Raw genomic sequence first — 22,027 nt, 5'->3', positions numbered from 1 at the left:
TTTAAAATCATATAACCGTCAAACCAAATCATTTTGATCAAGGTTTCCCAGTTCAGATACCCTGAACCAAGCCAAACTGGTTATAGTTGTTTTATAAAACCATAACCAATATAATTAAATAGGTTTTTTTGCTTAAACCAATCTTTCTAAAACCATAACCAGTCTAATTAAACAGGTTTTTGCTTAAACCAATTGAAGAGCTAGGTCCCAGCAGAGCCCAGTTGGACCCGCAAGACTCACCTTGAAGAGGGACGTTTGCGCAAGGACCAACTGGTTCCGCAGGACCCACCGGTTCCGCAGGACCCACCATGCTCAGAGATGAAGACCTTACGCGCAGTACGCCAGCGGTTCCCGCAGGGAAAGCCTCCCAATGGTGAAGTATCCCGCCTGTCCCCGCAGCTGCGGATACAAGCCATCAGGGAAGGCTACCAGCACTAATAGCAAGGCTACACGCACAAGGCACTCAATAATTCAGTGTCACCTGAAGGAATGAGCAAGGCGGGAATACTCCCGCCCAAATGAGCCAGTCTGTATGCTTCTGGAAGATCTTTTGTACTATACCTGCCAAGGTATGGACAAAATAGACAAGATCTGACCAAAGCAGCCCATGAACCAATCACAGGGTGACAGCTCACCGACAAACAGTACGAGGAGCATGCTCTAGTACTGTTTGTCACTATTAGCCGCTGCCTACTCACCAACCCTTGTCGCGGCACGCACATAGCCTGCAGTTGGTGGAAAGGGAACAGTACACAGCCGGCCTTGTCACTATCAGCCGCTGCCTACCCACCAACCAGCATGGCACGTGCGTAGCCCATAGTTGGTAGAACAGGAGTATTATACAGCTGGCTGTACCTGCTTGGAAACCTACCTTCGGCTATAAATACTCCAACACCTTGGAACGGTATCATGATCTGGTATTTTACCTTCACTAGCTATTTCTCTCAATATACACTTATATTCAGAGCAATCTAGTCTGATTCTCACGCCGGAGGGTGGTCACAAGGAGGAACCCCCCCCCCCCCTTCTCAGTGACGAGCTCACGGTGTCGGTTTTGTAGGTCATCTGAAGAACATCCTTCTTTGCTGGACCTAACCCTCGTGGGAAACATTACTTAACCCCCAGATTATCCGTAATCTGCCCGGGGTACATTAGTGTTTCTTCATTGGCGCCATCCGTGCATAAAAGCTAGAACTAATTCTCAGTTTTTTCAAAATTTCAGAAGAAATGGTTAACGTTACTCCGGTCCCAAGGCCAGTAAGTGACCATGAAACCCCGGTAACCACAACCCCAGCTACTGGGGGGAACACCGACGGTTATACAAATTTTACGAACACTACCCCGGTTACCCAAGCCGGGGCAAGTGCAGTAAACAATATTTCACTGGGGTTCACTGATGCCCAGTTGGAGAAACAGGCGAGGCTCCCTCGCCAAACACTCGATCAAGTTAAGGCGTGGGCCGAGGCACGTCAGAAAGAGTTCCAAGCTGAGTTGGATGAACGCTTGCGTTCACTCCAACAGGCTGACGAATTCGGAAATACTCGACAACAGCTCAACATGAACAGTGAGTGCGAGTACTCGGACAATGATCGGGAGGAATCCGACACCGACGCAAACCCTCGCCATAGGGCGAAAGGGAAGCGTAAGGAAACGGACTTCCAACCAAGAAGGAATTTTGGAGAAACCTTCAAACCAAGGAACGCGGGAGGAAACCCACGTGACTTCTCCAAAACCTTTAGACCAACTGCCGCAAATGCGGGAAAGTCCAATTTTGCAAGGGGCATCGCGGAAGCAATCGCCCCGAGAAGTGCCAAACAGATGTCCAACATCGGTACTTATGATGGTCTATCCGACCCAGACGATCACTTGAACAGATTCATAGCGGGGGCAACCGTCAGTAACTGGACGGAACCCACGTGGTGTTATATGTTCCAAATGACGCTGGTTGGAGCAGCCAGGGCGTGGTTTGATCGTTTACCAGTCCACCACATCTATGATTGGGCGGACTTTCAACACAAGTTCAGCCAACACTTCAGTCAACAGAGGAAATATACTGAAGAGCAGTGGACGATCCTCAACTGCGTGAGAGAGGAAGATGAATCTTTGCTAGACTTCATCACTCGCTTCAACTCCAAAAAGCTGAGTCTGGGCAACATAAGTGAAGATCTTGTTCGCGCCGCTTTCATCCAGGGCGCCGAATACCCGGAGCTTATCCGCACATTGACAGGTAAGGACGGCATGCCATCCACATGGGATGCCATCATGACGGCGGCCAAGCGCTTTGCCGAGACGGAGAAGCAACTGGGTAGGGATCTTCCCCAAAGTACACATCTCTACACGCAGAGGACCAGAGAAAACAATGTTCGGATCGCCCGGCAGAACAAGAAGAGGAAGCTAGGTATTTGGCAGTCAAGGGTAAACTTTGACACCTCATCCAGCTCTCGCCCTCTTGTTGGCGGAAGGGATAACACGCACCCTTCAAGCAGAAAACACCGGTGGACGCCACTCACCAAAAGCGTCACGGAGATATTTGCCACCGAAAAACTGCCATGGCCAAAAGCTCCAATGATCCGACAACGACCTAATGCGGATCAGAGCAAATTCTGTGACTTCCACGGGACAAAGGGTCACAGTACAGAGGAGTGTACATCCTTGAAGGATGTTGTTGAAACATTCGTCAAGGATGGAAGGCTTGCACACCTTGTGGCATCAATCAAGAATGGAGGAAGGAATGATAACCGGTATAAAGGCAATGAACGAAAGCCCGTTGACATCAGCATCCACATGGTTCATGGCAACATCAGTGGAAGAAAAAGACGAACGACAGAACCATGTGAATGGAAGGAAGCTGAGGTACGCTTCCCGCGAGTGCCAGGAGGACCCAGCAAGGAAGGCCCCATCGTCATCAAAAGCCAGCTGGGGCATTACATAACTTCCCGCACTCTTGCGGATAACGGCGCCTCGTCAACGGTTATGTACAGGCAGTTCTTCGACAAGCTAGACGACGAAGACAAAGAGCGCCTGGAAACGGTTAACGCCTCAATGGAAGGGTTCGACGGCAGCACAAACACCCCCTAGGTATCCTATCTTTCCCCGTCATTCTCACGGACGGGAAATACTCCCGCACAGAAGACGTGGACTTCGTCGTAATGAGCAAGCCACATCACACATACAACATTCTCTTCGGGAGAGACGGGATGGCAAGATTCAACGCCGTGGTATCTTCAGTCCACGGCATGATGGGATGGCCAACTGCTCAGGGTGTAGCGATGATCATCGGTATCCCCCAGGTATGCATCGCATCCGTTTCATATAAACCCAAACCAAAGATGGCTAAACCAACCATTACCGAACCAGAAAAATGAGCCCTCAATGGCAGATACCCTGACCAGGCTGTTACAATTGGCCCAACAATCGCTGATCCTACGTGCACCTTACTCAAACGCTTTTTACAAAGAAACGCTGACATCTTCGCGTGGACACCAGCTGATATGACTGGTGTACCGCGAAGTAAAGCAGAGCATAAGCTCAAGTGTGACTCGGCTTTTACGCCAGTCATACAAAAGCGCAGAGTAATGGGGGCGGAACAGGCTAACGCGTGTAGAACCCAAGTCAAGGAACTCCTTGACGCGGGCATCGTACGCGTTAGTAGATATCAAACATGGGTTGCAAATCCCGTTATGGTACCGAAGGCTAACAAACAATGGCGCATGTGTATAGATTTCAAAGATTTAAACAAAGCATGCCCCAAAGATTGTTACCCGTTACCCGAAATTGACCTCAAAGTGGATTCATTAGCACCGTTTCGCCTTAAATGCTTCCTTGACGCATATAAGAGGTACCATCAAATCCACATGGCTGTAGATGATCAGGACAAAACCGCATTTCGGACGCCCGATGGCACATTTTGTTATCAAATGATGCCATTCGGACTTAAGAATGCAGGGTCCACATACCAACGCCTGATGGACAAAGAGTTTCATGCCCAAATTGGGAGAAACTTGGAAGTCTACATGGATGATTTGGTCATCAAAAGCCCTGAGCCAGAAGCGATGTTGAAAGACATCGAAGAAACTTTCAACACGCTCAGAAAGATAAACATGAAGCTCAACCCGAGCAAGTGTTCCTTTGGGATGGAAGAAGGGAAGTTCTAGGGAGTCATTGTTACTAAAGATGGCTTCAGAGCGAACACTGAAAAGGTTGAAGCCATTATCAAAATGGAATCACCTACTACCATCAAGCAAGCTCAGACACTGAATGGACGCCTAGTCGCACTTAACCGCTTTTTGTCAAACCATGCGGATAGGTCGTTCCCATTCGTGTCAACATTGAGAAACTGTTTAAAGAAAACGCACTTCCGCTGGACACCAGAAGCGGAAGCAGCTTTTCAGGAAATTCGGTCATGCTTGATCGAACTCCCAACACTCACAGCACCGGAAGCGGGGGAGGAATTAATCATATACCTTTCTGCCACAGATAGAGCAACCGGGGCAGTCCTGCTAGTAGAGCGGAAAGGTATCCAGATGCCTATTTACTATGTTAGCCGTGTCCTAACAGACGTAGAAACCCGGTACTCCACCTTGGAAAAATTAGTCTTAGCACTTGTACAAGCTTCACACAGACTGAGACGATATTTCCAGGGTCACCCAATCACCATTCTCACCAACTTCAAACACGCAAACGTTCTAGGCAAACCCGAATTATCGGGACGTCTAGCCAAATGGGCAATTGAGTTGGGGGAATATGCGATAAAGTACAAGCCAAGACCAGCTATGAAAGGCCAGGTCCTGGCCGACTTTATTGCAGAAGTCCCCGCTTCGCGGGAGAAAGAGTGCCAGGAGGAGGCTCAACCCTCCCCAGCACAAGACATCAATGATGTCTGGCGACTCTATACCGATGGAGCAGCCAGCAACGAGGGTTCAGGCGCAGGGATGAAATTAACCAACCCAGCAGGCCAAGAATACACTTACGCTATTGACTGGACTTTCTAAGTACGAATAACGAAGCCGAGTACGAAGCATTCTTGGCAGGGCTGAGAATTGCGCGTAAAATGGGAGTGAAAAACTTGGAAGCCCACGTAGATTCCATGTTAGTAGCCAATCAGATAAACGGAACGTACACGGCCGTGAACGACACAATGGCCCTGTACCTTGCACAAGCAAAAACCCTTATGCGCGATTTTAATGATTGTAAAGTCATACACGTCAAGCGTAGCGAAAACAAATCTGCGGATGCGTTAAGCAAGCTTGCATCATTAGCCTTCACCCATTTGGGAAAGGACATCCGCATTGAACTACTTGAAGCACCATCAGTCCCGCACAAGGAATTTTGTGTCATCCAAACCGGTACAGAAACGTGGATAACACCAATAATAAATTACCTTGCAGCGGGTATACTACCAGAGTCAAAAACACAGGCAAGAAAAATACGTTGTAAAGCATTAAACTATCAACTTAACGATGACATCCTTTACAGACGTAACTTTCTTGGCCCACTCTTAAGATGCGTGGACAACCAGGATGCTGACTACCTCCTAAGGGAAGTACACGAAGGCATCTGTGGAGTATACGCAGGTCCACGCGCTGTTGTAGCTAAGCAAAACAACGCGGGATACTTTTGGCCGGGGATGCATACTAATGCGCTAGCATACATCAGAAAGTGTAGGTCTTGCCAGCTCTACGCACCCAACACGCATCGCCCGAAGAATGAACTTGTTCCAGTCACCTCTTCATGGCCATTTCAGAAGTGGGCCATCGATGTGACAGGCCCATTTCCTACAGCAGCAGGAAACGTTCAGTTCATAGTGGTAGCCATCAACTACTTCACCAAGTGGATAGAAGCAAAACCCTTAGCCCAAACAACCGCAAAATATATTAAAAAATTTATTTGGGAATTTATTATTTGTCTTTTTGGACTTCCACAGACTTTGGTGAGCGATAACGGCACCAACTTTGCTGACAAGAAGCTACAAAAGTGGCTAGAAGAACTTCAAATCACCCACACCTTTACCTCAGTGGCACACCCGCAAGGTAACGGTGAGGTGGAAAGAGCAAATAAAAGCATCGTCGAAGGCATAAAGAAAAGACTCCTAGAACACAGATCCGGCTGGGTAGACGAAGTTCCACACGTCCTTTGGGCAAACAGAACGCTGAAAAAGGCCAGTACGGGAGAAACCCCGTTCAGCCTCACTTATGGCACTGAAGCCATGGTCCCAGTCGAAATTGGTTTGCCCTCACCAAGGGTCTTAATTCAGCCAGAAGACAATGATGCGGAAAGACGGTTAGACCTTATGCTAACCGAGGAACGCAGAGACTTAGCCGCAGCGCGTGAAGAAAACTACAAGCTACAAATGCAAAAGTACTACAACACGCGGGTAAAACTCTGCAACTTCAATGTAGGAGACTACATATTGCGTAACAACGAGGTTTCAAACCAAGAGCGCCCAGGAAAACTGGCACCGGTCTGGGAAGGACCATACATTATCAAGAAAGTTTTGGGAAAAGGCGCATACCGGCTCGAAAGGCTCGATGGCACTCCTATCCCAAGAACATGGAACGGAGCTCAATTACGCAAATGTTACATGTAGATCAATTCCATATTTGTAAAGAAAAGGCCTAGAGCCACTTCTAATGGAAATGATTCTCCTTTCACATTGTGTTGATAGCCTTACCTTTATACTTATGAACTTCCCACGCTGCTATGCCGGTATTCACCGCATAAATATGGGAAGAAGTCGTTGCGTGTGGAAGGCGGCAAAACCCGCATAAACACATAAAACGGTAAAAATTTCTAAGGAAAACCTTCACGCAAGTCAGCTATAGGTGAAGTTTGGTCATCCCAATAAATGAAAGTGACGGTCCTACCCGCACAATCATGATAAAGGAAACTGAACATTGACCTATTGGCAACCGCGCGTCGAAAGGTTAACTTATTCAAAACACTTAGAAAATTTTAAAGGAAAGGACGAGGAAAACTTCCACGCAGGTCAGATATAGGTAAAGTTTAGCCATCCTACTAAGTGCAAGTGACGGTCTTGCCCACACAATCACGAAAGAGGAAGCAAAACTTTAACTTATTATCTGCCATGTTGAAAAGTTAACTTATCTAAGTACTAAAGAAATTGCTAAGTTAAATCAGAATATGCGTGAAATAAACAAGGCAAGGCATTAGCAAATAATCTTTATTCCATCAAAATTCAAATATTACAAAGATTGCTGGGTACATACCCGCATACAAAAGAAGCTATACAAAAATAAAAATCTACTCTAATGGTGGAAAGGGATCTAAAGGATCAAGCTTCAGGACCACTTCCACTTGGACCCGCACCTTCAGTAGAGTGTGGCGGTTCAAGGAAAGCTTTAAGGATAGCTAGCCCATCATCAGCAGCAGCAATCTCGTTCACCTTCTCCACCACCGGATGCGGGAAGGCAGCATACTGATTCACTGCTTGGTCATACGCAGCTTCAGTATCCACATTGTAAAGAGGGAAGTTGGAAGGCGGGATGCCTTGTTCAACAAACCCTAGACCAAGCAGGAAGCCAGCCTTTTCCCCATCCTGATGAGAAGCGTTGAGGGCTGCGCTCATCGCATCGTCATATGATGTGTTCGTGGACACCCGATGCACAACCTACAAAACAGAAGTTTGTCAAAAACTCAAGAGTAAGGAAAAGCGTAAAGAAGTTAGAAGTTAGGAAGCTGCGCATACCTGCGACAACGCTTCTCGAAGAAGCCATTCCTTGGCAACCAGAGCCTCCTGGAGGGCAGCTTGAGCTTCATTACGGGCGCGTTCGGCTTCGTTCTTTGTGAGGTTGGCAAGCAACACATCTTTGGCTGCAGCCTCTTCGACGCCCTTTAGCTTACGCTCAATGTGGTCAAGCACCCCCCTCTGGTCCAAGATCTCTTGGAGCTTCTTGGCATCTTCCATGGCCAAGGCATCATGAGCCTGCTGGAGCCCTTCTAATTTGGCTTTAAGTTCCTCATTTTCGATACGTAGAGGCTCAGCAGCAGCTTCAGCCTTGGTGGCCCTCTCGGTTGCGTTCCTTGCAGTTTCCTTGGCCAGCCGAAGCTGTTCGTTAACAGCTTGGGCAGCCTTGGAACGGGCCTCCAGACGAGCCTGAACGTCAACATCAAGGGCCTTGAAGGCCTTCTCCTTTTCCGCAGCAATGGCGGTAAGCTTCGCGTTCTCCTCCCGGATGGCCCGCGCCTGAGCCACTTCAAGGCTACGCGCCGTCTTCAACTTGTCGTTTTCACGACAAATTAGCTCGACGCGCGGCTGCATCCGGGCGAGAAGGATTCGGAGCTCGTTGGACAGCCTACCCTCCTGGTAGCTGGCCATGGCCTCCCCCAGCACACCTCTTGGGGCGGCGTGACGCGCCCATTCGACGCAGTCCTCAGCAGTCCGGAGGGTCGTTCCCCGGCGGATCTTCCACCGTGGAGCATACACCTCGTTGGAATCACGAATTGCAATAAAACAAAAAACAGTTAAGAGAAAGAAATGATGAAAGGCATATAGGCCAAAATAACCCTACGCACCTGTAGGGTCGACAACAGGCCGATAGCTACCAAACCCATCACCTGAACCTAAGGGATATCCATCCAAAAGGTCAAGGAGACGGGAAGGAGGCAAGGATTGGCTAGACGCCACAACCCCAAACGTACCTGAAGGACTGGCCGTAGTCGCAGGCGCCGGAGGAGACACGGTGGAGGCTGCCGCGGCGGAAACCAACGGATGTGAACTCACCGGAGGTGAACTCACAACCGTGGCCGCGGCTGCGGAAGAACCCGCAAGAGAAATCACCGCCGGCTCAGTGACGGATTCGGTGAAAATGGCACTGACAGCCGGCGGGGATAAGGTTACAGCTGGAACAGTTGGCTCAACGGGATGAGCAACTGAACCAACTGAAGCAGGCGCAGTCGCCTGGGTCATCGCCTCAGGTAGGTTGACCAAACCTACCTTCATGGGTCCAGAACTGCTACCTCCCGCTCCACCCTGGAATGCGGTAGCATCCACGCCTGCACAAAAAAGATATAAGTATAATGGTGGAAAGCTATGCAGTAAAAGTAAAGGAAGATTATACTTACGGATTTTCTTGAGCCTAAAGGTGCGAACAGGCGGGGACGAACCCGATGGAGCCGGCCTCTTCATACCGGTCACCGTCGTCGTCCTGGGCTGCTCGGAGGTGACAGTCGTCTCAGCCTCCGGAGCAGTGGTCTCAACACCACCTGGGTTCTCCGCCGCCTCCTCGCTCTCGGTCTCTGAGTTTGACCGGTTCCCCTGATCGGCGAAGGTAACCTTCGCCTTGCCCTTTCCGCCAGCAGCCTTCTTCTTCCGCGTGAAGAAAGGACCGTCTGCGGATTCCTCATCAGAAGATGACAGAATTAGAGGAATTCCAGCAGAGGTTTCAGCATTGAGAGGTCGAGGGTTGAATAACTCCTTACCTGGTTGCGTGGCGCTCAGAATCGGGTGGCCTGGCGGGTACACCTCCACAAACCGATCCCTCGTTTGCTCCAGGATGGGAAACTCGTTCTCATCAAGAGCACGAGTACCCATCCGAGCGGGACCATCAGCCTCCCGCGGATGCCGGAGCGACTGCAAGTTGTTCCCCTCTGAAATAAAAAAAGAAACAGTTAGAAGAAAAACCTATATCAACATAGAAGACAGAGCATACCGTAAGGGACAGAGTTCAAACCGTATTCGAGGACGATGGGAATCTGTGACGCCTCTTTCCACACCCGGCTCATCCCGAGCATCACCATCCCAGACTCCGCAAAGCGGTACACCGGAGTCGGGATCCGGGAGATCTTGGCGAACCATTCCGCCTACTGGTGGTTGAGGGCGTGAAGGGCGAGGATTCCTCTCCCATTCTTAAACGTCATCGCAAGGGGGATGACGCGAGCGGAGATATAAAAAAACTCCCGCTTCCACGACCGAAGACTGCGCTCGGTAGCGCAGATCTTCAAACCCTTGATCTGATTGACCAAGGTGTACCACCCTTGGATGCACCTCCAGGAGTAGAAGGTCATCAACCGATCAACGTGGGGCTCCACGCCCACAATGAGGCACACCCACTCAAAGTGGCGGATCTTGGCGATCGCCATCGGGTGTACCTCGGTCAGATGCACACCGTACCTCTCCAAGACACGGTATACAAACTTCGTCAATGGGAACCTCAGATTCCCATAGACGAAGAAAGCAGCGTACACCCATATCTTGCCATTGGGGGCATCGTACACCGTCTGATGAGGCTCCGGAAACTCAGGCTCGAAAGGCTCGAGCATGAACTTCCGGACGATGTACTGGTAGAGGTCAATAGGAAGAGCTCACTGGCACTCGCCAGCAGTGCTCTTGTCGTCCTTTTCGAACGTCGACGTCGGGTTCTCGACGAACAACTCAGACTCCTCGGCAGTGGCCTCAAAATCACGGGTAGAAGACATGTTTTGAATGTACAGAACAACGATTTCAGAAGAATGCTCGACGGAATAGTGAGTATTCGCCTGAAATCGTTTAGAAGATGAAGAGAAAGTGTGGACTAAGGTGCACCCTCTCGTCCTTTATATACTCATCGCAATTAATGCGATGAATTTAATGCGGAAGAGAGAGAAATTGCAGGTGCAATGAAACTATGACACGTGGCAAAGAGCAAGCTGGCAACAGCTGTTGAAAGGACGCGTGCCATTAATTTCGCGGCCACGCGCCCGAAAAATCGTGCCCACGCGCCTGAAAAAGCGCCTGGAATGACCATATACTGTCACTTCGCCATAACTTCCTGCACGTCTTGACACTGTCAGAAGAAACCGTCGGACGACGTTTCAACAGTTTGGACTGTTCTTATCCTTCCACCAACTCTTCGAATTTTAAAAAGATTCAAAAGTAAGCGGGAAAATACCCCTTACCTAGGCAACTAAGTAACTATAAGACAGGTGCGAGTACAGTGTCAAGGCAAAACCCTTCACATACTTAGCACCCGCAGGGAATTGAAGCCAGGAATACCTTGGAAGTAAAGTAACTATAAGACGAGTGCGGGTACAGTGTCAAGGCGAAACCCTTCACATACCTAGCACTCCGCAGGGAATTGAAACCAAAAAGGATCTTCTGGGCCATGCTTGCGGAAACGGGAATAACATCCCCGCATAGTGGGAACGTCGAGAACTAGATTGTTTGAAGCTCCAAGATGGAATTGGTTGTTTTAACATGATTGATCACTATGTTCAAAACTACCAAAACCTCATGGAGAATCTACACAAGTGGAACTCAACGCTCCTGACTTGCGAGGAGGTTACACACCTACCCGCATCATACCCAAAGATCAAGCAGAAAAGTCGGGAATTTCTGCGTGACATTAGGGAAACCGCGGAAGAATCCCCACGGACAACCTTAAAACCAAATACTTTTCAAAACCCCTTGATTAAGTCCAAAGCTCACCTCACTTATTAACAATTCATGAGAAGAACATTGGACTGGGGGGGCTTGAAGAGGTAGGTCCCAGCAGAGCCCAGTTGGACCCGCAAGACTCACCTTGAAGAGGGACGTTTGCGCAAGGACCAACTGGTTCCGCAGGACCCACCATGCTCAGAGATGAAGACCTTACGCGCAGTACGCCAGCTGTTCCCTTAGGGAAAGCGTCCCAATGGTGAAGTATCCCGCCTGTCCCTGCAGCTGCGGATACAAGCCATCAGGGAAGGCTACCCGCACTAATAGCAAGGCTACACGCACAAGGCACTCAATAATTCAGTGTCACCTGAAGGAATGAGCAAGGCGGGAATACTCCCGCCCAAATGAGCCGGTCTGTATGCTTCTGGAAGATCTTTTGTACTATACCTGCCAAGGTATGGACAAAATAGACAAGATCTGACCAAAGCAGCCCATGAACCAATCACAGGGTGACAGCTCACCGACAAACAGTACGAGGAGCATGCTCTAGTACTGTTTGTCACTATTAGCCGCTGCCTACTCACCAACCCTTGTCGCGGCACGCACATAGCCTGCAGTTGGTGGAAAGGGAACAGTACACAGCCGGCCTTGTCACTATCAGCCGCTGCCTACCCACCAACCAGCATGGCACGTGCGTAGCCCATAGTTGGTAGAACAGGAATATTATACAGCTGGCTGTACCTGCTTGGAAACCTACCTTCGGCTATAAATACTCCAACACCTTGGAACGGTATCATGATCTGGTATTTTACCTTCACTAGCTATTTCTCTCAATATACACTTATATTCAGAGCAATCTAGTCTGATTCTCACGCCGGAGGGTGGTCACAAGGAGGAACCCCCCTCTTCTCAGTGACGAGCTCACGGTGTCGGTTTTGCAGGTCATCTGAAGAACATCCTTCTTTGCTGGACCTAACCCTCGTGGGAAACATTACTTAACCCTCAGATTATCCGTAATCTGCCCGGGGTACATTAGTGTTTCTTCACCAATCAAACCAAATCATAAACACCAAGAATGTTACTGAACTAGAAATTAGGGTCCACCCATGAGAAAAGCAAATCGGCTTGCAAATTCTTGTCCGAAACTTCTTTTGACCACAAAACCACTATTTTTATTTTTAGAGCTCTTTTTTATTTGAAAGGCCAAATCTGACAACACCACTTCTACTCAATATAAAAGCCTGCAACTGTAATTCAAAAGGGTTTCAATCCATTAAAATCCATCATCCATTTGAAGACTCTTTTTAGGCTTATAGGAAATATATCCAATTTCAGTTTAATATAATAGTAACGGTTTCATAATTTTTTTAGGCTTTGTAAGTTTTCGGCTCCTAAGGTTTAAAACTTTGTTTCTACTAGGAACGGTTTTGTTATCTAAAATAAAATTGGGGTGTAGCTTGTTGCCCGTAAACTGCAACGTTATTGTGATCGTTTGAAATAAAAATGTGAAAAATAATATAAAATGATTTATTTTTATTTTCCTATTATGGCAAAATATTGTTAAATCTAAAACTCTCCCCGTATATTACGATATATGCATATTGAATGGTTGATGTGAATGATTGGTTTCATCTTTACTTTATCATAACCCAATGAAGTGCTTTCAACTAACTACACCTTTAGTGACTTCGAATAGTGATGGCCGAATTCAATGGTCGCAAATGATTATATTTAAGAATATTGCTTTTCTTATTCTCGCCGTTACTTCGATATACCTCAATATTTCATTAATTTTTTTTTATTTCAATGATATTTGATTATTAATAACAAGTATTATAACGCCTTAGATTTTGTTTAATCATACTAACATAAACAATTAAACATAACCAGCTAAACAGAAAAATATTTGTTGCTAAAAAATATAACGTTCATCATTAATTTTATAAATAACAAATCTTAATATATTTGAATATAATTCAGTCATCATAGAATAATTAAGTTGGAAAATTTGGAATGGTCGTTAGACGAATGACTTATTTCATCGCAACTCATAATTAATTAACTAGTTGCGAAACTCATTCGGTCATATTATTTTGCATGATCCATTATCGTAGAAGTTGACTCTTGTCAATGTATATGCTAGGAATGAAACATACCGTCTTGTTTGGTACTTTGGTGTAATTAGTAAACTTACTTACGAGTAATAATAGCTCGGCTTGTACTAAGTCCGGTCTGGAACCTATCTAACAAATGTGCTAAAATATGATCATACATTGAGGTTGATAAAATACAAAAGGCTAAAGATTCTTTTATCTATAATTATAATTTACATATATAGTCGATATAATAGTATACACACATCTATCTATATCTATATATATAATAAAATGACAAAATGATGGAGGAAGAAAGTGGAGCAACACCAAATATACCACACTTTAGTGGTTGACCTCGTGCTTACTTCACCCATGAATGAAACTTAAGGCAAAAGTGGTATAGAAAGGTATGGGGATATTTTCCTATTAATGGATATATTAATATTGCAATATAAAAATGTAATATATATTTTGCCTAGTTGGTAATAACTTTTGGTCATGTTACAAATAATTTATGAGTTCAATAACTATATCAAATGAGTTAATTATATTGTCATGTTGACAAAAGAAAAGGTAATGTCTCTTCACATATTAATGCATAATTAATACAAAAAAGTTTATACAAAAAAAAAGTAATTAAAATATGATAATTCAATAAGTGATTAGGGTTTTATAGTTAATCAGGTATTAGATTAGTCAGCTTTTAGAGCACCTATAACGCTCTGTCAACAGAAGGCCATGTTGGCCACACTGACTTTTATGTCATGAATGAGAATGCTCTCTCACAGAACATGATTTTCTCACTCTCCCCTCTAACAAAACTCACAAACTTATCTCACGATCCTTCTGTGGGGACAAATGATGCTCTCTCTCTCTCTCTCTACAAACCGATCGCCATTCCCCCATCTCACTTCCACATTAGAGTTTGAGGGTTGGCGGATAGTTGCAATGGTCTAAACATGTCGCTAAGTTCAGTTGGTTGATATTAAATGGATCAGGTTTTAAGTTATTCATTTAACTACAAAAAATATATATTGTCTTTTTGAGAGATCGACAACATTCAAATTGGCGAGGCACAAATACATATCTGTATAAAACTATTGAGTTCTTGTAATAGCTAAAATAGAAATATAGGACGGAGAGAAATAATACACAAATTGAATTACAACACTACAAAAATCATGTATTTATAACGTGTATGATCTCACTACTTATACGGGTAAAATGAACATATAAGTGATCAACTTGAGCCATATCCTTGTAAACATGTAAGTTCATTTTTATAACATACAAAGAAAATTTGATGAAAATACAAAACTAACAAATGTATCATGCCACCAAAAGCAAGTTATTGATAGAAACTTGGCAATATGTTAAGACCAGGTGTAGTGGCACGTTGTGCCGGACGTTATGGGCAATAACGCAGGGGGTACACCCCCCCTCCCCCCGCGTTATGTTGAATTTTTTTTTTGCGCGTCGTATCTAAAACGCGAGAATGGCACGCGGATCAAAAAAGTTACCATTTGTTTGGAGTCGTTGGAGTTTTAAAAAAAAAATAATTATATTTATACTATATAAACAAACCAAACTTATATTTTTTAACACATTCCTTCCAATCTACCAATTTACACAAATATTTATATCTTTTACACTAATATTTCTACCATCATGTTTCCAAACAACAACCAAAATATTCTCGGTTTCGGTCAATATGCCCGTCAAGCCAACCAAAATCCACAACCAAACCAATCTACCGCCCCGACGCCAACCGTACCTGTCCCGCAAATGGCCGCGTACTTTGCACTTCTACAAAACTCTATGCCAAATGCGGTGCCCGGTTTCCAAAACCCAATGACAAACATTTTTGCGGGTTCGGGTTCCCAACCCGCCCCGGAGACCCAACCGGAGGTCGAGTTCGTGCCGGAGCACAACCCGAGGGCGGTTCGAGCCAACGCGGATGTTCGAAAAAACACGCAAAGAAGCCCGCCGGCGAACCTCGGGCTAAAAAGACGGTGATATCGTGGAGTATCGACGAGTGCGTACTATGTGCTCGTGCTTGGTGCCAAATATCGGAAGATGCCAAATGCGGTAGGTTTTTAAAATGCATATATATATTTTTTAAATTTCTTATAACAAACATTAAACTTGTAATGTTTTTATTTTTTTAGCGAACTATCAAAAAATGGGGGTATTTTGGCACAAAATTATAGAGAGGTTTCACAACCTTGGCGGGGACTCGCGTCGAGAAAAAGATTCGTTACTGTCGAAATGGGGCGACATAAACACCAAATGCATGGCTTTCCATACGGTTTTCTCTCTGATGAATCGAACTAGGAGTAGCGGTGTCTCGGACGCAGAAGTCATGGATAACGCGTTGGTTGAGTTTCAACATAAGGTCGGCGGGACCTTCAACTACTTTGGCATTTGGAAAGACCTCTTGAGGTTTCACCCAAAATGGGGCTTGGTGTTGGATGCCGAAGCCGAAGCCGAAGCCGAAGGTGGTCCGCGTAAAAAAAAGTCTAAAACATCATCTTCGGTTGATCCAGACACGCCCCGTTCCGACGCTCGAAACTTCAACTAAAGCGATAATGACCCCGTGAATACTACCGACATGCCTCGGCAGGGGGTAGAAGAACCAAAGGCAAAGGAAAGGGGAAAGAGGCCGGTTCGTCGTCGGCAACGGGTTCGAATCCCGAATGGGAAAGCCAATTCCAATTAATGAACTCTCGACTTAAAGATTTACACCAACTTGGAACCCAACGACTTCAAGTAAATTTGGACGCCGTCGACCTACTTCGAAGGAATGAGATGGACAAAGACATCGAGATTTTATCAAACGAGCTATCCGAAGATGACCCGATAGTCCAATCTCTAAAAGCCAATCGACGAGCGAAAATTTTAGAAAAATATAAATGAGTTTTAGTTTTATTGGTATTATTTATGTTTTTTTTATTTTATTTTGATGTATTTTTTTTTAATTTAGTTTAATGTATTTTTTATTTGGAAGTTTAATGTAATTTTTAATTTTATGTTAATTTATTTAAATGAATTATTATTTAAAAAAAACAAATAAAATTATAATGACTGGGCGCCATGTGGCGCATTACCCCTGGATGTGGAGAGTTATGATTACAGCATGTTTTTGTACAAAACCATAAAACTGACTGGGCGCCACGTGACGCATAACCCCTGGATGTGGAGCTTTACGACTACACATGGTCTAATCTTTGTTAAATATAAACCTCAAGTATTCAGTTAAATATTGTAGAAAATATATTTCAAAAGACTAAAATTCTGTTTTGAACTTAAGTGTATAACCTTTTAACTTTACTTAAGAAACTTCAATAGAGTTCTACAAAATGAAACTTCATGCCCAACTTAAAATTTGTGGGAACCTTTGGAATAAATCTGAATTTTCATTTGTAACTGTATAACTAGAAGATATTTGAGTATCGTGAATAGGGTTTGTCTTTCTGTTGTACATTCTGGCTTTAGCTTCTTGTTAAAAGCCGTTATAATAAAAGTACTAATATATATATATATATAGAGAGATAAAGAATCTTTTTGAAATTGAGAACTATGAGAACCATTTTGGAACACAAAAAACTTAAAAATAAAAAAAAAATCATAAAATAAAAAAAAACACAAAAATCAAAAAAGTATAAAAACCAAAATTCTTATTTTATCATCCCGGTTTCATAAAAAAACTCGGTTTAGCTAAATTATATACACATATGTATAATATATACATATATGTATATTTACATGTTTTTTTTGTACACATTTGTATAATTTAAGATTAATGATACTGTACATATGTGTATATTACGTAACTGAAGATTATATAAAATTATACATATGTGTATAATAAGACGTTTTTTTTGTATTTTTTTTATTGAACCGGAATGAAATATAAGAATTTTGATTTTTTTACTTTTTTAAAATTTTTATTATTTTTTGTTTTATGATTTTTTAAAGGTGTTTTTAGTGGTCCAAAATGGTTCTCAAAGTTTTTAATTTGCAAAGGGTTCTCTTTACCCTATATATATATATATGTGGGTTCTCTTAGGATCCTTACACTATATATATATATATATATATATATATATATATATATAAATTTACTGGAATGAATAAAAAGATATTTTGGTTCCAGTTTGTCCCCTCTAATTTAAGTTTCCAAATTTGTCCCTTTGGTATCTGTCGCCGCAACATGTTAGCGAACACCGACGATGTGTTAACATAACATAGGATTGACAATGTGTTATTTTGCTAACATAGGGTAGCAGCGATGCGTTATTGTTTAAAGCAGGGGTTCCACGATGCGTTAGTTGATAACGCATCGCTGCTACCCTATGTTATGTTAGCAACATAAACGCATCGTCAACGCTATGTTATGTCAACAAGTCGTCGACGATGCGTTTATGTTGCTAACATAACATAGGGTAGCAGCGATGCGTTATCAACTAACGCATCGTGGAACCCCTGTTTAAACATTAACGCATCACTGCTATCATATGTTAGCAACATAACGTATTGTCAACCCTATGTTATGTTAACACATCGTCGGTGTTCGCTAACATGTCGCCGACGACGAGATACCAAAAGGACAAAGTTGAAAACTTGTATTTAGAGGGACAAACTTGAAACCACATTCTATGAATGAACTATTTTAAAAATTTTCACTTATTATAATTTGATTCTTTATGCTATTAAAGGTTTTGACTACTTTTAACCCTAGTTGGGAAAAAAGATTCACCAAAGGTAAAATACCTGGATGGACAAGAGGATTTCTTGTAAAGCAATTCAGGAGGTGTGACATCAAAAAGATAACATGACCCTACAAAAATCAAAACTATCCAATGAGACTTTAGCCCCACTTTGAACTTGATGTACCTCCCATCAAGCACAAAGTACAAGGTCCAGCCATCTTGTACTTCTAAATCCCTTTATTTATTATTCTAATAAACATATATAATTTGAAAAAGTACAACTAATTTTCATGATGCAACTCAACAAAACTAATTTTCATAGCTACAAAAAAAGTAATCAGTTTACAACTCTCAATGCTCAAGGTACAAGTCCATATAGCATGGTTTCAAATTTTGACAATTACATCTCAAAAGAAAAGAGTTGTCAAAACATAATAAACAAAATAACAGAAAACACTAATATGACAATCATCTATCCTCATTTGCCTAGTGCTACAAGATTACCAAATCCTTATCTAAATGTACAACACTATGCAAAAAGTACAACTCCCTAATTCCCGGAAATCGATTCCGGAACTTAATGAATAAGAAGTAAAAATACAGAAAATAAATAGCACAAAACCGTGTCGGGTCGCCCCAGGAAAAACAAATTTTCTACCGGGCCTGGCCAGGCCGTTCCGTCCAGTCACAAGATGTTGACAAACCGTGGTGCATCGGCCCGTGGGCCATCAAGAGACCGATACATATATAATGTATCGACAAAATCACTCTTCTCTCCGCCTTCTTCCTCATCCCTATGGAACACTTCCACCACCAATCGGGGCAGTTGTCGGGCCACATCCAAACATCCTTCTCGGGTCACCCGACAAGATGACATCCAAACAAATCTCATATTATAAAAGCGGTGTAAACCCGACCATAAACCCGAATCACCAAACGGGCTATCTCTAATCTCGAGTTTTTGCAAATTGGTGCATCCTTCCAACACGTATTTCAGCCCGATATCACTATCCCCCGCAAATGCAACTGATAATGTTCTCACGAGTTTACCATATTGCCCGATGTAACTAAACGCTCTATCAGTTAGTAAACCCGAAACCGCGAGCCGGGTTAGTTTCTTACAGTTTTTGACAATGGCCCCAAAGCCCTCGTCCATGGGCTCACCCGTTACATGGTCTGGTCTGAACCGACCAATTATACAAAGCCGAAAGACAACAAGATCCGGGCAATTTTTAGACATGGCTACAACCGCAGCGTTAGTCATCTGCTGGCAAAAGTAAAGAATCGATTGTAGTTTCCTACACCCAATAGATATCGCTAGCAGGCCCGTTTCTGAAACAGGCCCCTCGCCGTTTTCGGTTGCGTCTATCGGGAAAACCCGTAGCTCACGAAGATCTTTGCATGTTTCCGCCACAGCTTGAAGCCCTTCATCACCTATTGCATCAAGAGCCTGAAAAGAGGATTATTAACAAGAATAGATCTAAATTATTTAATCACCTAGATCTTTTTGGTGTAATGTACATCATAGACGTGTACGACATGACATGAAGCCAACATAAAATTCTAGAGTTTGAGTTTAGTCTAAACGGGTCAGGCTACATTTGGGTCGAACCACGGCAACCGTGTTTAGGCATTTAGCTTATGAGTCGTGTTTGGGTCGACCTGGCAGGTTTGTGGGTTGGCTCGTCTAGCCCATTTACTTAAATATATATTTTTTTTTTGAAAAAAAATACATATTATTTCATAATTTAAACGCATATACGAGAAATAAGCATCTATAAAAAAAGGTAATTATCTTATCTCCATTTGCATTTCTATTATTGTAATTTTAGAGTATTAGATTATTAATATGAAAATATTATAGAGAATACAATATTCATATCGTGTTTGGCTTCAAGTGTCCAACACGATTTCCGGGTTTGAGTCTTATTCAGGTTCACCCTGTCAAGTGTCAACCCATGAACACGACCCGTGCAACAACCCTATACGCCTTCATAAAGCTCTAATACACGCTTTTTAAATAAAGATTAGAGCCTTTTCAAGTAAGATAACGAATACGACTTACCCAAAAAACCCGAAGATTATGACAATGGCGGATAACAGGCTTTATCTGCTCGGCATTGATGTTCGCATAGCTAAGATTTAACGAACTAAGATTTGCACAAACCGGGATAATAGCCGGAAGATATTCAGGCGCGATTTCTCTAAACCCCGAAAGACAAGCAACCGACTTACAACTCGCAAATGCGGAAACATAATCCAATACCCTATTGTTATCATTTTCATGGTGTTCGTGTTGCTCGGGTTGTTCAGGCGGGCTAAACGACCCGGTTCCCAAATGGGTCAATTGCGGTGCACGGGTCATCAACCGGTGAAGCTGCGATATAGTCACAAACCGGTTCAATCTAAGTTTCTTTAACAATGGGGATCTTGCCACAAGATTCTCTAAAGATTCAAAATTTATCTGAGATTCAACACAATCAAACATTAAAGATTCCAAATTTGTCGGACCATCCGCCGGAAAACACGAAATCCAGTCCACGTAATCATCGGACACCTCATCTTCAATCAGCTCAAGAACTCTCAAACCCCTGAACCAATTCACAAATAAATCAAAACCCAGTAATATAATCAACAGATCTACACAAAACCATAATAATAATAATAATATTACCGGCAGCGGCTGACGACGGCGGCGATTCCGGCGGTACCAAAACCATCACAACAAACCAACACAAGCTCCTTAAACCGCGGGAAAGAGTTGGCAACAGCTGCCAGGTCATCATCGGTAACAGACATCCGTTTGAGGTGAATCTTTTCAAGCGTACGATAAGCGTTTGCCATACCGGAAACCCAGGGGGTGAAGTGCGCACCCCAATTAACCGGAAGCAAGCTAAAGTCAGCGAACCGGGGCTTGCCCTTGATGGTAACGGACCGGACGCGGGTGAACCGCTCGGTGACGCGGCGTGGGGCCAGCGCGTAGCAGTTTCCGATGAAGACGTCGGATCTGGTGTATGCTTCGGCACGGTACCATGACTTGCAGACGAGTGATACAGCGTTACGGTCACGACGTGAGTGTAGGAAGGCTAGAACGTTTTCGAGTACGTTTTCGAGGACTTGATCTGGGTAAGGGGTAAAATGGTCATTTGATTCGGGCATTATTATTGTTTTTCCGGTGGGTGGTGATGGGATCTGGAGTGATTTATGGGGTGGTGGTGGATGGGTTTATTGTTAAAATAAAAAAGATGGAATCTTCATCAGACAGTGAGTGAGAGAGAGAGGATTAATAATAATAATGATAATAATAATAATAATAATTTGGTTTCTCTCTCATGAAAGCATGTTGTTCATCTGCAAAATCTAATGGCTTCCCACAAGAACAAAGACAGGGATGCAAGGGACTGGTCACTCACTCCATTATTAAAGCTTTTGTCTTTTATTTTCTACACTGTAACTGTGGCCTTTTTTATTTTATTTTATTTTATTTTTCTCTCTCTCTTATCTTCAAATTATATTTCCAACTGAAACTTTTACATCAACATTTTGATTTTTTCTTTTTTAGTCTTTCTTGAGATTTGTTTGATCATATTTGCCCGATTTGTTTTTGTTCACTTTAGTTTTATAATTTTATTTTTCTTTTTAACTTGTTTGTTTCCAAAATGTATATTGCACTAATTTTGACGTTATTTTACTAATCTCGTGAAAATAACGTTAAAAGTGGCGGAAGGTTAATCAGGCATCATGTGGTGGCGTTGATAGCCGAAAGACAAGGGCACATGCACCGATCAGCCGGTGTCCCGATGATTGAGTGCTATGTGCCTTATGTCCAAGGCTTGATGCAAAACTAC

The 22,027-nt window shown here is 43.7% G+C and overlaps 1 protein-coding gene across 1 annotated transcript; it reads right to left on the bottom strand.

Moving 5' to 3' along the window:
* Nucleotides 1-18,511: 18,511 nt before the first annotated feature.
* On the bottom strand, nucleotides 18,512-21,642 carry LOC143576832 (transport inhibitor response 1-like protein). Its single transcript, XM_077060845.1, has 3 exons — nucleotides 20,854-21,642; nucleotides 20,245-20,770; nucleotides 18,512-19,629 (listed from the first exon to the last, which is right to left on the bottom strand). Exons 1-3 carry the CDS (start codon nucleotides 21,336-21,338, stop codon nucleotides 18,865-18,867), a joined length of 1,776 nt encoding a protein of 591 aa, XP_076916960.1. The 5' UTR covers nucleotides 21,339-21,642; the 3' UTR covers nucleotides 18,512-18,864.
* Between the last annotated feature and the right edge of the window lie 385 nt (nucleotides 21,643-22,027).

This window comes from Bidens hawaiensis, unplaced genomic scaffold (genome assembly GCF_021521415.1).
Source record: "Bidens hawaiensis isolate Kalapana, Puna unplaced genomic scaffold, B.hawaiensis_p1.1 tig00028313_1, whole genome shotgun sequence".
NCBI classification, from domain to species: domain Eukaryota; kingdom Viridiplantae; phylum Streptophyta; class Magnoliopsida; order Asterales; family Asteraceae; genus Bidens; species Bidens hawaiensis.
The sequence above is the reverse complement of the archived record's forward strand: the minus strand, read 5'-3'. Positions and strand labels throughout refer to the sequence as shown.